Raw genomic sequence first — 12,311 nt, 5'->3', positions numbered from 1 at the left:
TAAAATCCTGTCGCTACCCATAATTTCATCATCGAATATATAGCATAGAGTAATTCCACAATCAGTTGGCTAGAATATGATCGCAAATACGCGTCATACAACATGTACTATCGAGTTTATTTTCTCCCCACTAGCTCTTGTTATTCAGTGTTGTTTCAGCCCTTACATCCTCCGTAATGTCAGTCAGGAGCCATTTGTCCCGCCCTTTATCACCGGGAAACGACCAATCACCGCACTTTGGAATCTCTGTTGGGTGACGTTGCATGTATTTTGCGCCTGCGCGCGTCACTTTCGACGCTCCATAGCTTGCAGTAGTGTGAACATGGCGGCAGGCTCCGATTTGCTAGATGAGGTTTTCTTTAACGCTGAGGTGGACGAGAAAGTAGTTTGTGATCTTGTGGGGTCTCTTGAGTCCGAGCTTTCGGGTCACGAGAGCCCTGAGGCAAGTAGCCAGACAGTCGCTAAACACATGGCCAGTTCCGGGACAGGGTTTAATGCTAATATCCAGCAGAACAAACGGGGACTTGCTCAAGAGGTTGCAAAAGCAGGTATGCTGTGGTAACGTTGTTTTGCTTGTTGTTTCAAGTGTAAACGAAAGCAAACACTAGTTTATCTTGTGAGTACCTACTTAGCATTGTTCACCCCCTTCTCTCACCCTTGTTTCCGCTCCACAACAGGGGCTGGAGTGCAAGGGGGTGTCATTATTAGTAATACGAGGTCCCAGGGTTCAGCTATGGATGCCTCATCGAGTGAGTCGGACTCATCGGCAGGACACCGCCAAGGAAAGACTGTTGCTGTCAGTGCCAGTATAATAACTCCTCTCCCAAACCACGGAGGGAAAGTAGCCTCTTCCGCAACTCAAACTTTGAATGGAGGCAGTTTAATGAACTGTCACAATTCAGGAAGCGCTGTCTCTCTCACTGGGACACCGCTGTCAAATAGTTGCACGAGTAGCGGCAATGCCTCGGTAGCTGTCACAGTTGTCAACAACGGGCCGGGGTTGTCAAAAGGACATGCGAGCGCAGTAATGCCACCTTCATTGAACACCACTATCATCCAGACATCATTCGTGAACTCTCAGAATGTTGTCACCTCGTCTCACGCTGCGAGTCTGGGCACTGGACCTGCCATATCACATATTGTGAGGCCATCTATGCAAACTGCGGGATCGGGTACAGCGATGAATGGTCCTAATGCGGGATTGCCTTTCGATTGCCTGAACAATGGTCAGTCGCCCACCTCTGTGGCTGTCAGTGCGGGGTCGCACATCATCATGGCAGAGGCGCCCAAAACAATCATACAGAATGCTCCTTGTGCTGTAACGAACCCGTCGTTCCAGAGCGCACCAAGGGCTTCCACTCCGGTGACAGTGGCTGCGAGCCCGGGAGGGAGCCGTTCTATCGCGCAACAGGTGTTGGCGCCTCGGCACCCCCAGACATCCCCGAACCAGCCCAACGTTCAGAACATCCAGCTTCCCCCAGGTACGTTTGTCTCTCTTTGAAAGTAAATACAAAACGTAATATACGAAAACATAATATTGTTCTGATATTTATAATTTTATGCCTACACATTGTTTTAAAGACAGTCAAATAGAAGTATATTGCAGACTTGGTGTTGTAATAGTATACTTGGTGCTTCATTGATTATTCTCTGATGATGTTGACCGTTCAATCAAAGGTAAAAAACTTACTGGTTGTTCATTGCTTCATCATTTGCACAGAAAATCCCGAACTTTCCCTGCTGATCTGTCTTGGTTGTTCATTGAATTGATGTAGAGTGCCCTGTTGTGCCTCCCAAGCGCTCTCCTGTTGTGTCTGTGCTGCGCTGTTCTCTGCCTGTGCACTATTAACACTCCTGTCAACTCCTGTTAACACTCAGGAAATGGAAATTGATGTATGACAGTAGATAATCAAATACTCAGCTTTTCAATATATTTTCTCTTATCCCTATGCTTTATTTATTCTGTCATGTAACATTTAGTCTACACAGTAAAACGTTTGATCACTCATAAACACCAACAGATATAAGGGAAGGCAGACAGGGATATGGCATGTGCAAGTATAGCACACCGTTCTGGCCTGGTAAGAGCACTACTACTGTATTACCTGTATGCTGTATGATGATGACGACCACCACCAGAAGTGGAGGCTGTTGCTGCCCTATGTGCCAGCCTGTCTAAGAAGTGTGTGTATAATGTCCTGTCCTGAGCTCTCTGTGAATACAGGACCAGCTGTGCCTGTAATGCAGCCAGTCTTTTTCTTGAGACATTTCTTGTAGCGTAGTCAGTGTTGATCCCCCTGTGGCGAGGCACGGTGTCCCGATGCATTACCATGTAGATTACAGCGTGACTCGTTTACACTGCCGCCTCGGTCTGTATGGAACTCTGCCGCCTTGCCTTGTCTCGCCTTGCTTCTTTAGGAAGACTGATTAGCATGAAATAGCACAGTGTTTATGGTCATTATCCAGCGCTCTATCTCTCAGCTAATTGTTAGCAGATGTGGGAGGATCGGAGCTAAACTGCTGCCAAGTACTACCTGTTCTACAGAATCTTTCTTCTGTTGATGTAGAGGAGTGTTGTTACAAATGTATTACAGTGTTATAAAGGGAATCTAACATGGTGACAGGACGGTTAGGGGAAGTCGAATGACCTTTTCTCTCTCTCACAGGTATGGTCCTGGTGCGTAGTGAGAGTGGGCAGCTGTTGATGATCCACCAGCAGACCCTGGCTCAGATGCAGTCCCAGTCCCAATCCCAGGGAGTCATGGCCCCCCGCCCAGCCACCCCCACCAGCACTCCTCCTTTCCAGATCACCTCAGTCCAGGTTTGTTCAATAGACACGGTCACCTCAGCCCAGCTACCCCCAAAAGTACTCTCCAGATCAGACCACTAGCCACCCCCCTTTTCAGATAATTTCCTTCCAGGTTAAATTAGTCTTAAACCTTCCTCTTTTCCTCAGGCTCCTGGAACGCCCATCTTCACTAGGCAGGTGACTCCCACCACTATCATCAAGCAGGGCTCGCCTGTGCCAACCTCTGCTCCTGTCACCACCACACTCCAGAAGCCTCCTGTCACCACCACACTCCAGAGGCCTCCTGTCCTACAGGTACAGTGGGGGAGAGGCAGTGGGGGGCTACAACAGAGCAGGAGAGATGTAGTAGGATACACACAGTAGGTTATATTATACAGTAGGGCCTTAGCAGAAGGCAGAAACAGCACCAGTCATGTGAAACTTGCCTTTTTACAATTCTCTCGAGGGGCGCTTCTGTAACGTAGGCATCTCTTTTGAGCTTGAATCCCCTTTTGTGTGTGAGAGTGCTTTCCTGGTGTGTCAGTTTAGTGTATGTGTGTTTTCTGTGCATCTACTATGAGTGCAGGCTCTCACACACTCATTATCACAGCCAGTGGTTTCAGTGAATGCCTGATTTGTCCCGGGCCAACAGTTTCTGACTCCTTTTCAGTTCTGTCAGGTCTTGTATGCACTGGGTCCTCTCTTAAAGGGATCTGAAGAGTGTTTGCTGTCGGCCAGTGCTGGATAGTATGTGTGTGGAGCCCCATGCTATAGCTCTCCTCCCCTTTAATGAGGTGTCTCCTCAAAGCTCACTATTTTGGTCATACATTTGATCTACCTTATGGTGCATTGAATATAACAACCTGGATGGTGTGTGTATTTCCCCTCCAGAGTCCCATGATTGTGGTAGGGGCTGCTGCAGGCACTTCTATGGGGACAGCGCTACCAGGGGCCACCCAGAGGACCGTCACCGCATCACCCGGGACCACTGTCACCTTGGCAACGGTGCGGAACTAGGTTCCACCCACCCCCATTGGTCAGGGCTAGGTCCTCTGTTCAGGGAATGCTCCTTTGCTAGACCATAGCTGTATTTCTAGTGCTTTGATGGTCTCTGGTAAACACAATAAAAATACTGCAAATTTAGAAGGATATGATGGCTTTTGATGAAGCAAGAGACCATGATGGTTCCTGAAATAAGGAGCTTGACTCTGTTTCTAAGGCTGCCCCTTGTTTGTTTTGCTGTAGGAGACGATGGAGAATGTGAAGAAATGCAAGAACTTCCTGTCTACATTAATCAAGCTGGCGTCCAGCGGGAAGCAGTCCTCAGAGACTGCCGCCAACGTTAAAGACCTGGTCAAAGATCTCCTGGTGAGTGACCACACCAGGGCTGCCGGACAACATGTGTCGAGGCGGCATTTGCCACCTCACATTTCAATCAGGTGTGGCAGCGTCACACCACTTTTGATTTAGTTTAATAAAATATATTGATGCAAAGTGTTAAGTGCTGTTTTCTTGACGGTTTTGCCTCATGAGTTGACAACTCGCGCACAATTTCTCTGGTCTTCACATCGGAATGCTGCTTCAGGCTCTTAACGTGTCTTGACCAATCAGATTCAAGTAAATTGCAGGTTGCATGGTCAGGGCACAAAGCTTAAGGCGTTATCTCAACTTATCCCGTATTTATTTAGCAATTGTGATAACACATCACTCCCGACAGACACAAGCAAAAACTCTGTGGGGCGGCAGGTAGTCTAGTGGTTAGAGCGTTGGACTAGTAACAGGAAGGTTGCAAGATCGAATCCCCGAGCTGACAAGGTAAAAATCTGTTCTGCCCCTGAACAAGGCAGTTAACCCACTGTTCATAGGCCATCATTGTAAATAAAAATGTGTTCTTAACTGATTTGCCTAGTTAAATAAAGGTAAAAAAAAAATTAAAAAAACTCTTCCATAAATGTAGTAGCCTATACACCTAAACATTAGCCATCTGACATGCGGTATTGTATGGAAACAATACTATTTTTTAGTCTGATCAACTCTAGGCTACTAACAACAGCAACTGCCTACTATGCGCCCTGTCCCTCTGGCCAGGGTAAACAAAGTGGTAACGTTGTGAATTTGTAGCCCATTTTGTTTGTGAGAAATTGTGAATCGGATCAAATTTGGTTTATATACTGAACAAAAATATAAACGCAACATGTAAAGTGTTTGTCATATGTTTCATGAAGTGAAAAAAAAGATCCCAGAAATGTTCCAATGTTCCAAAAAGCTTATTTCTCTCAAATTTTGTGCACACATTTGTTTACATGGCTGTTAGTGAGCATTTATCCTGCCAAGATAATCCATTCACCTGACAGGTGTGGCATATAAAGAAGATGATTAAACAGCATTATCATTACACAGGTGCAACTTGTGCAGGGGACAACTACAAAAAATCAGCTGTTTTGTCACACATCACAATGCCACAGTCTCAAGTTTTGAGAGAGCGTGCAATTGGCATGCTGACTGCAGTAATGTCTACCAGAGCTGTTTCCAGATAATTTTAATGTTAATTTCTCTACCATAAGCTGCCTCCAACGTTGTTTTAGAGAACTTGGCAGTACGTCAAACCGGCCTCACAGCCGCAGACCACGTGTAACAGCCAGCCCAGGACCTCCACATCTGGCTTCTTCACCTGCGGGATCATCTGAGGCCAGCCACCTGGACAGCTGATTAAACTGAGGAGTATTTCTGTCTGTAATAAAGCCCTTTTGTGGGGAAAAACTCATTCTGATTAGCTGGGCCTGGCTCCCCAGTAGGTTGCGCCCCTGCCCAGTCATGTGAAATCCATAGATTAGGGACTAATGAATGTATTTCAATTGACTGATTTCCTTATATGAATTGTAACTCAGTAAAATCGTTGAAGTTTTTGCATGTTGCGTTTTTATATTTTTGTTCAGTATATTAAAACTTGGGCTGACTAGTTTACCTAGACTTTTTCAATCCAAAATTATTAACTGGAATGAATCAATAAACACAATAGCTGACAGACTGAATACATCTTTAATTAGGCCTGCAGTTGCTTAGGGCAGGACTACACGATGCAAACCTACATAAAGCAAACTCAGCCCTGTGTGTTGTATTGTCCAAATAGGTTGCTTTCTAAGAGGTGTCTGAATAGGAAACCCCCCTAGTCCTTCTTTAAAATATAGTTCTTATGAACAAGTACAAGGTTAATGCAGTTTGACAGAGTTTTCATCCTCCCTAAGGCCAGGAGATTTTTTTTTTAAACCATGTGACTTGATTTAGAAAAACTCTGGTCCCATCATAGCCCATATTAAACCTTTTTACGACAGATTAATCACATTATACCGTATAAGGTCTAGAGTTTTACCGGGTTAGGTTACCAGATCAGGAAAAAAAACTACAGGCCCCAGAATTTTTTTCCGCCACACTACTCTGGGTGGTGCCACCTCTAGACCACACACACCACTGATGGGATCCAGGTAGAGATCAGGACTGTTGGTGTCAGCTGCTGAGAGTATCACAATAGACAGGGATTGCAATCTGATGATTAACAGTTAGCATATTTCTTTGGAACTGATGGTCTGTTCTCATTTCCAACAGGAAGGGAAGATTGAAGTGGAGGACTTCACCAACAGGTTATACAGAGAGCTCAACTCCTCACCTCAGCCTTACCTCGTGCCTTTCCTCAAGGTAAGGAATCCTCCTACGCACCATTTGAATTAACAAAACCGAGTTATGACCCAGTCTTCAGCACCCACCCACCAGTTTGCTTACCCACCAAACTATTCTGCCAAATGATCAAATTATCTGCCTTTCTGTCTGTGTGTCTGTCTGTCCTCCAGAGGAGCCTTCCTGCCCTGCGGCAGCTCACCCCAGACTCAGCAGCCTTCATCCAGCACAGTGGACTCCAGCAGCAGGCCTCTGCCACCACCCCCACCATGGTGGTACTGGACAGCCCAGCCCTGCGCCCTGTAGCCCCAACCATCAGACCACACCTCATCAGCAAACAGGGGCTGACTACCCCAATGGTACTATACCACCATATTGCTATTATTAGTGATAGATTATAATCACATCTCATTGTTTACTCTTAAACGATTAAAATCGTTAGTATTAGAAGTACACTACATGAACAAAAGTATGTGGACACCTGCTCGTTGAACATCTCATTCCAAAATAATGGGCAATAATATGGAGTTGGGCCTCACTTTGTTGCTATAACAGCCTCCACTCTTCTGGGAAGGCTTTCCACTAATGTTGGAACATTGCTGCGGGGACTTGCTTCCATTCAGCCACAAGGGCATTAGTGAGGTCGGAAACTGATGTCGGGCGATTAGGCCTGGTTCGCAGTCGGCGTTCCAAATCATCCGAAAGGTGTTCGATGGAGTTGAGGTCAGGGCTCTGTGCAGGGCAGTCAAGTTGTTCCACAACGATCTTGACAAACCATTTCTGTATGGACCTCGCTTTCTGCACGGGGACATTATCATGCTGAAACTGGAAAGGGCCTTCCCCAAACTGTTTGCCACAAAGTTGGAAGCACAGAATCGTCTAGAATGTCATTGTATGCTGTAGCGTTAAGATTTCCCTTCACTGCATCGCCGTGCTTGAGGCGTCACTACAGACCCGGGTTCGATCCCAGGCTGTGTCACAGCCGGCCGTGACTGGGAAACCCATTAGGGTTAGGGGAGGGTTTGGCCGGCCGGGATTTCCTTGTCCCATTGCGCTCTAGCGACTTCTTGTGGCGGGCCCGGGCGCCTGCAAGCTGACTTCGGTCGCCAGCTGGACATTGTTTCTTCCAACACATTGGTGCGGCTGGCTTCCGAGTTAAGTGAGCAGTGTGTCAAGAAGCAGTGCGGCTTGGCAGGGTCGTGTTTCGGAGGACGCATGGCTCTCGACCTTCGTAGGGTTGTTGCAGCGATGGGACAAGACTGTAACTACCAATTGGATATCATGAAAAAGGGGTAAAAAGTACAACAAACAAAAAATAGTTTCCTTCACTGGAACTAAGGAGCCTAGCCCGAGCCATGAAAAAGAGCCTCAAACCATTATTCCTCCACCACCAAACTTTACAGTTGGCACTATGCATTGGGGCAGGTAGCGTTCTCCTGGCATCCGCCAAACCCAGATTTGTCCGTCAGACTGCCAGATGGTGAAACGTGATTCATCACTCCAGGGAACGCGTTTCCACTGCTCCTGAGTCCAAACGCGGCGAGCTTTACATCACTCCAGCTGAAGCTTGGCATTGCGTATGGTGATCTTAGGCTCGTGTGCGGCTGCTTGGCCATGGAAACCCATTTCATGAAGCTCCCGTCGAACAGTTATTGTGCTGACGTTGCTTCCAGAGGGAGTTTGGAACTTGGTAGTGAATGTTGCAACCAAGGACAGACGATTTTTACGCGCTTCAGCACTCGGCGGTCTCGTTCTGTGAGCTTGTGTGGCTTAGCACTTCGCGGCTGAGCCGTTGTTGCTCCTAGACATTTCCACTTTACAATAACAACACTTACAGTTGACCAGGGCAGCTAGAGCCGGGCCGAAATTTGACAACTGACTTGTTGGAAAGGTGGCATCCTATGATGGTGCCACATTGAAAGTCACTGAGCTCTTCAGTAAGGCCATTCTACTGCCAATGTTTACTATGGAGATTGCATGGCTGTGTGCTCGGTTATATACACCTGTCAGCAACGGGTGTGGCTGAAATAATTGTTTGAAGGCGTTGTCCATATACTTTTGTGTATATATAGTGTATATGAAAGGATTTCCCGCCTACATCTTTCCAACTGCCCCATTGACCCCTAACCTTGAACCATCAGGTGCTCCAGTCTCAGCAGCAGGGGGCAATGGTAAGGCCTCTTCAGGTGACCCCCATGGTGACCCTCAGAGGTCCGCCCCCCCACAGTCACATCATGATGGGACAGCCACAGGTGCAGCTCAAACAGCTACAGACAGGTGAGTGGGGGAGGAGACCATGTGATACAAAAAGAGAAACCAAGAAATCATATCTGTCTGATCTCTTTCTCACTCCTGTCTATCTTTCAGTCCCTGTGGTGAAGCCTGGAGTGTTGACTGGATCTAAGTTGTCCCCTGGTGCTCCCTCTCTGGCCACTGTAGTTCAGAAGAACAAGCTGAAGGAAGCTGGGGGCACGTTCAGGTCAGCTATGTATGTCACATCCACAAACCAGTAGGAGGACAATTATCACAACTAAAATTAAAGATTGAAAAGTTCTGTAGCTGTTGCCTGGCTGACTGTTTTTTTTGTGTCCAGGGATGACGATGACATCAATGATGTGGCATCTATGGCTGGGGTTAACCTGTCTGAGGAGAGTGCCCGTATCCTGGCAACCAACTCCGAGCTGGTGGGAGCGGTGACACGGTCCTGTAAGGACGAGGCCTTCCTCCATACCTCCACACTGACCAGAAGAATACTGGAAATAGGTGAGACTAACACACACACACACACACACACACACACACACACACACACACACACACACACACACACACACACACACACACACACACACACACACACACACACACACACACACACACACACACACACACACAGTTACACACACTGAAACATGCACCTTTGAGCTTAGCTTTCACTGACTGCAAGTGTTTCCCCTCCTCAGGTAAGAAGTTTGGTGTGAGTGATCTGGGGCCGGAGGTAGTGAACTACGTGTCCCACGCCTCCCAGACCAGGCTGCAGAACCTGTTGGAGAAAGTCTCTGAGGTGGCCCAGCAGAGGAACATCAACTTCAAGGTCTGCACAGTTTTGTGCATATTTGCATCTTTAGCATGTGTTCCTATGGTCTGGTACTTTATGGTGAATGAATGTATGTGTTGATAGGAGGACAGTCGGTACGAGCAGACGAGCGACATGCGTGCCCAGATCAAGTTCTTTGAGCAGCTGGATCAGATGGAGAAACAGAGGAAAGAGGAGCAGGAGAGAGAGATTCTGATGAAGGCAGCAAAGGTACTGGAGCTGTTTCAGCACAGACCCATTCCACTATCACTCCCATTATATTAGACTTTTAGGGCCACTAATGGTTAGAGGGTGGACATTAATTACTTTATTCTGGAGACCCAGTTAATACATTCCGATCTGTTTTCTGATGGGTGTCCTTTCAGTCTCGTTCTCGTCAAGAAGACCCTGAGCAGCTGCGGTTGAAACAGAAGGCCAAAGAGGTAAGAGGGATGGATAGGGTTATGAGAATTTGGCATGACAAAATATGTGTCACCGAAGTGTCCATAGTAGGGGTGTGTTTGTGTAGGCCTATCTCGTGTATATGTGTTTGTCTCCAGATGCAGCAGCAGGAGCTGTTTCAGTTGAGACAGAAGGAAGCTAACCTGACGGCGCTGGCAGCCATCGGCCCCAGGAAGAAGAGGAAAATGGAGGCTGCAGCCGCTGCAGCTGGAGCTGAGGTAACATGGTCTCCACCTTCTCTCAAAGTGTGGTTGTGGGCTGTTTCTTCATGTAATCAAATCACAAGCTTCTCTGTTTCCTTTTTTATTTGTCTTTTGCCCTCAAACTCCCCCTTAACTCTCTGCCACTTTCTCACTTTCTGCCTCAAACTCCCTTTTGTTCTCTGACTGTCACTCTCCCTCCCCCATCTCTCTCTCAGGGCTCATGGTCCAGTCCCTCTGCGTCTGGTAGTGGTAGTTCAGGAGCATCCAGACAGTTTATCCGCCAGCGCATCACGCGTGTCAACCTCAGGGACCTGCTCTTCTGTTTGGAGAATGAGAGAGACACCAGTCACTCCCATCTCCTCTACAAAGGCTTCCTCAAATAGACACCCAGAGAGCCAGACCAGAGAGCTGTCACCCTAACCTCCACTAAAGCAACTCCCTCAAATAGGGCTGTACCCTAGAATTGGATAAAGAGGACAGTAATACAACGATGTCAAGATTCTCCAGGCCACAGTGAATGGAGCTAACTAGTGACTGGAGTGAGTGACTGGAACGTTTGTCTCCCCTGTATACTCTGGTTGTCCTTTTGCTCTTCATCTGGTTCTAGGCTCGACCGCTCCCTCTACACTCCTCCACCTTCCATCAGAGCAATCCTGGAACTCTCACATTTTCTACTGTTTTTATTTCCTTTTTATTGACTTTGTTTTAGAATCCCCTTTTAATGAAGATGTAAATAAATTTATACACATTATTATACATTTTACTTGGAAGGCCATTTTGTAGTGCGATTCTACAAAATATTCATATTCAATTCATTTTATAATTCTGTTTATATGAAAAAAAATATTTTGAATAATTAATCATCAGTGTTTCTAGCGATTGTTAAGAACAATTATCCTTATTTTGTTTTTGGTATTCTATTGGCCTCTGAAGTAGTTTGAACACTTCTGATTTCTTCTTGCCTTCCTGACAAAAGAAGCCATATATTTTAATATAATGTTGAACAGCAAAGCAATTTATCTAGTGATTCATTCTGAAATCTGAAGCAGTCGATGTGTCTCTTTAGTTTCTCTGTTTGAGCTTGTCTTGAATTCAATGTCTTGTATTTATATTCTGTAATCAGATCAAACATGTTTTTCTTTTCGGTCTCCATTTGTCTTTTTGAGATCACATCTCCTGTGTTTCTGCATGGGTTAAGGTGTGAAAAATTGTATTTTAGAGGGAATGAGTTGATAGTCTCTACAATTGTATTTTAATGATTTAAAAAAATATATGCATTTTTGGGAAATTTAGGTATTTGCATTGATGAATTATTGGATTTCAACAATAGTAAAAACTATTTTAAAATAGACAAAACTCAAAGACCCCTTTGTTACCACAAAACAACTGTGCACATGCATGTAGGAAATTTTCATTTTTATTCGTTTTATTGGACTGCATGTAGTATTCTACCATTTCTCAAATAACTTTATTATAAATCATTGCATTATTCTTCTATTCTAACCCTAGACTTGATGATATTCTGATGTATGAATGGTGATGTTATTATTTTTAAAGCTGTCCTATCTGTTCTATAATCTGTGCTTCTGTTCTGATGCCCCATTGGACAGCCCTGGCTAGAGCTCTGTGGTATATTTTCCTGATCACTTTGATTTTAGATGAAGATTTTTCGGTACCTGTTACTTTCCATATTTGTCTCTTACAGAGAAATCAAAGTAAGGGGGAAGCATTGCATGTCTCCCTTATTTCTTGTACATTTTGCACAGACACTTGTTCATATGTAAATATTTTACCTAAAGTTTTTTAACTGCAATGGTTTTGTATAGGATTGAAAGATAATAAACTCCTTCAATAAAAGTGCAAAATATTTGCCAAATTTTCATATTCATGCACTAGAGGAAAATGCTACATCACTGACGTCTGCATGTTCAGTTTATGAAATACAATTATTATTTGTTTTTTGCAGATCTTGGATGAACAGTGTTGTAGTAGAGCTGTAGTTTTGCAAGGTCAATATACTGTACAGACTTTCCATGTAGCTCATTTTAATTTAGGTGGTCCTAATCGTCTGGTTGAACCAATAGGATTGAGACATTTTCACATTCTCCTG

General features: G+C 45.4%; 1 protein-coding gene across 2 annotated transcripts; it reads left to right on the top strand.

Annotated features, from left to right (window-relative positions):
• On the top strand, positions 1-12,109 carry LOC120060409 (transcription initiation factor TFIID subunit 4-like). Of its 2 annotated transcripts, none has more exons than XM_039009716.1 (16): positions 1-548; positions 678-1,481; positions 2,667-2,821; positions 2,957-3,103; positions 3,680-3,793; positions 4,034-4,156; positions 6,392-6,481; positions 6,634-6,819; positions 8,602-8,737; positions 8,828-8,948; positions 9,054-9,223; positions 9,424-9,554; positions 9,642-9,767; positions 9,923-9,979; positions 10,097-10,216; positions 10,417-12,109. In XM_039009716.1, exons 1-16 carry the CDS (start codon positions 77-79, stop codon positions 10,582-10,584), a joined length of 3,120 nt encoding a protein of 1,039 aa, XP_038865644.1. In that variant the 5' UTR covers positions 1-76; the 3' UTR covers positions 10,585-12,109. The 2 variants fall into 2 exon arrangements, with proteins under 2 accessions (XP_038865644.1, XP_038865652.1); XM_039009724.1 differs by having other exon boundaries at positions 2-548; positions 8,828-8,939.
• Positions 12,110-12,311: the final 202 nt, after the last annotated feature.

The sequence above is a fragment of the Salvelinus namaycush genome, chromosome 2 (assembly GCF_016432855.1).
Source record: "Salvelinus namaycush isolate Seneca chromosome 2, SaNama_1.0, whole genome shotgun sequence".
Lineage (NCBI taxonomy): Eukaryota > Metazoa > Chordata > Actinopteri > Salmoniformes > Salmonidae > Salvelinus > Salvelinus namaycush.
Note: the sequence above shows the minus strand (reverse complement) of the source record. Positions and strands in the feature narration are given on the sequence as shown.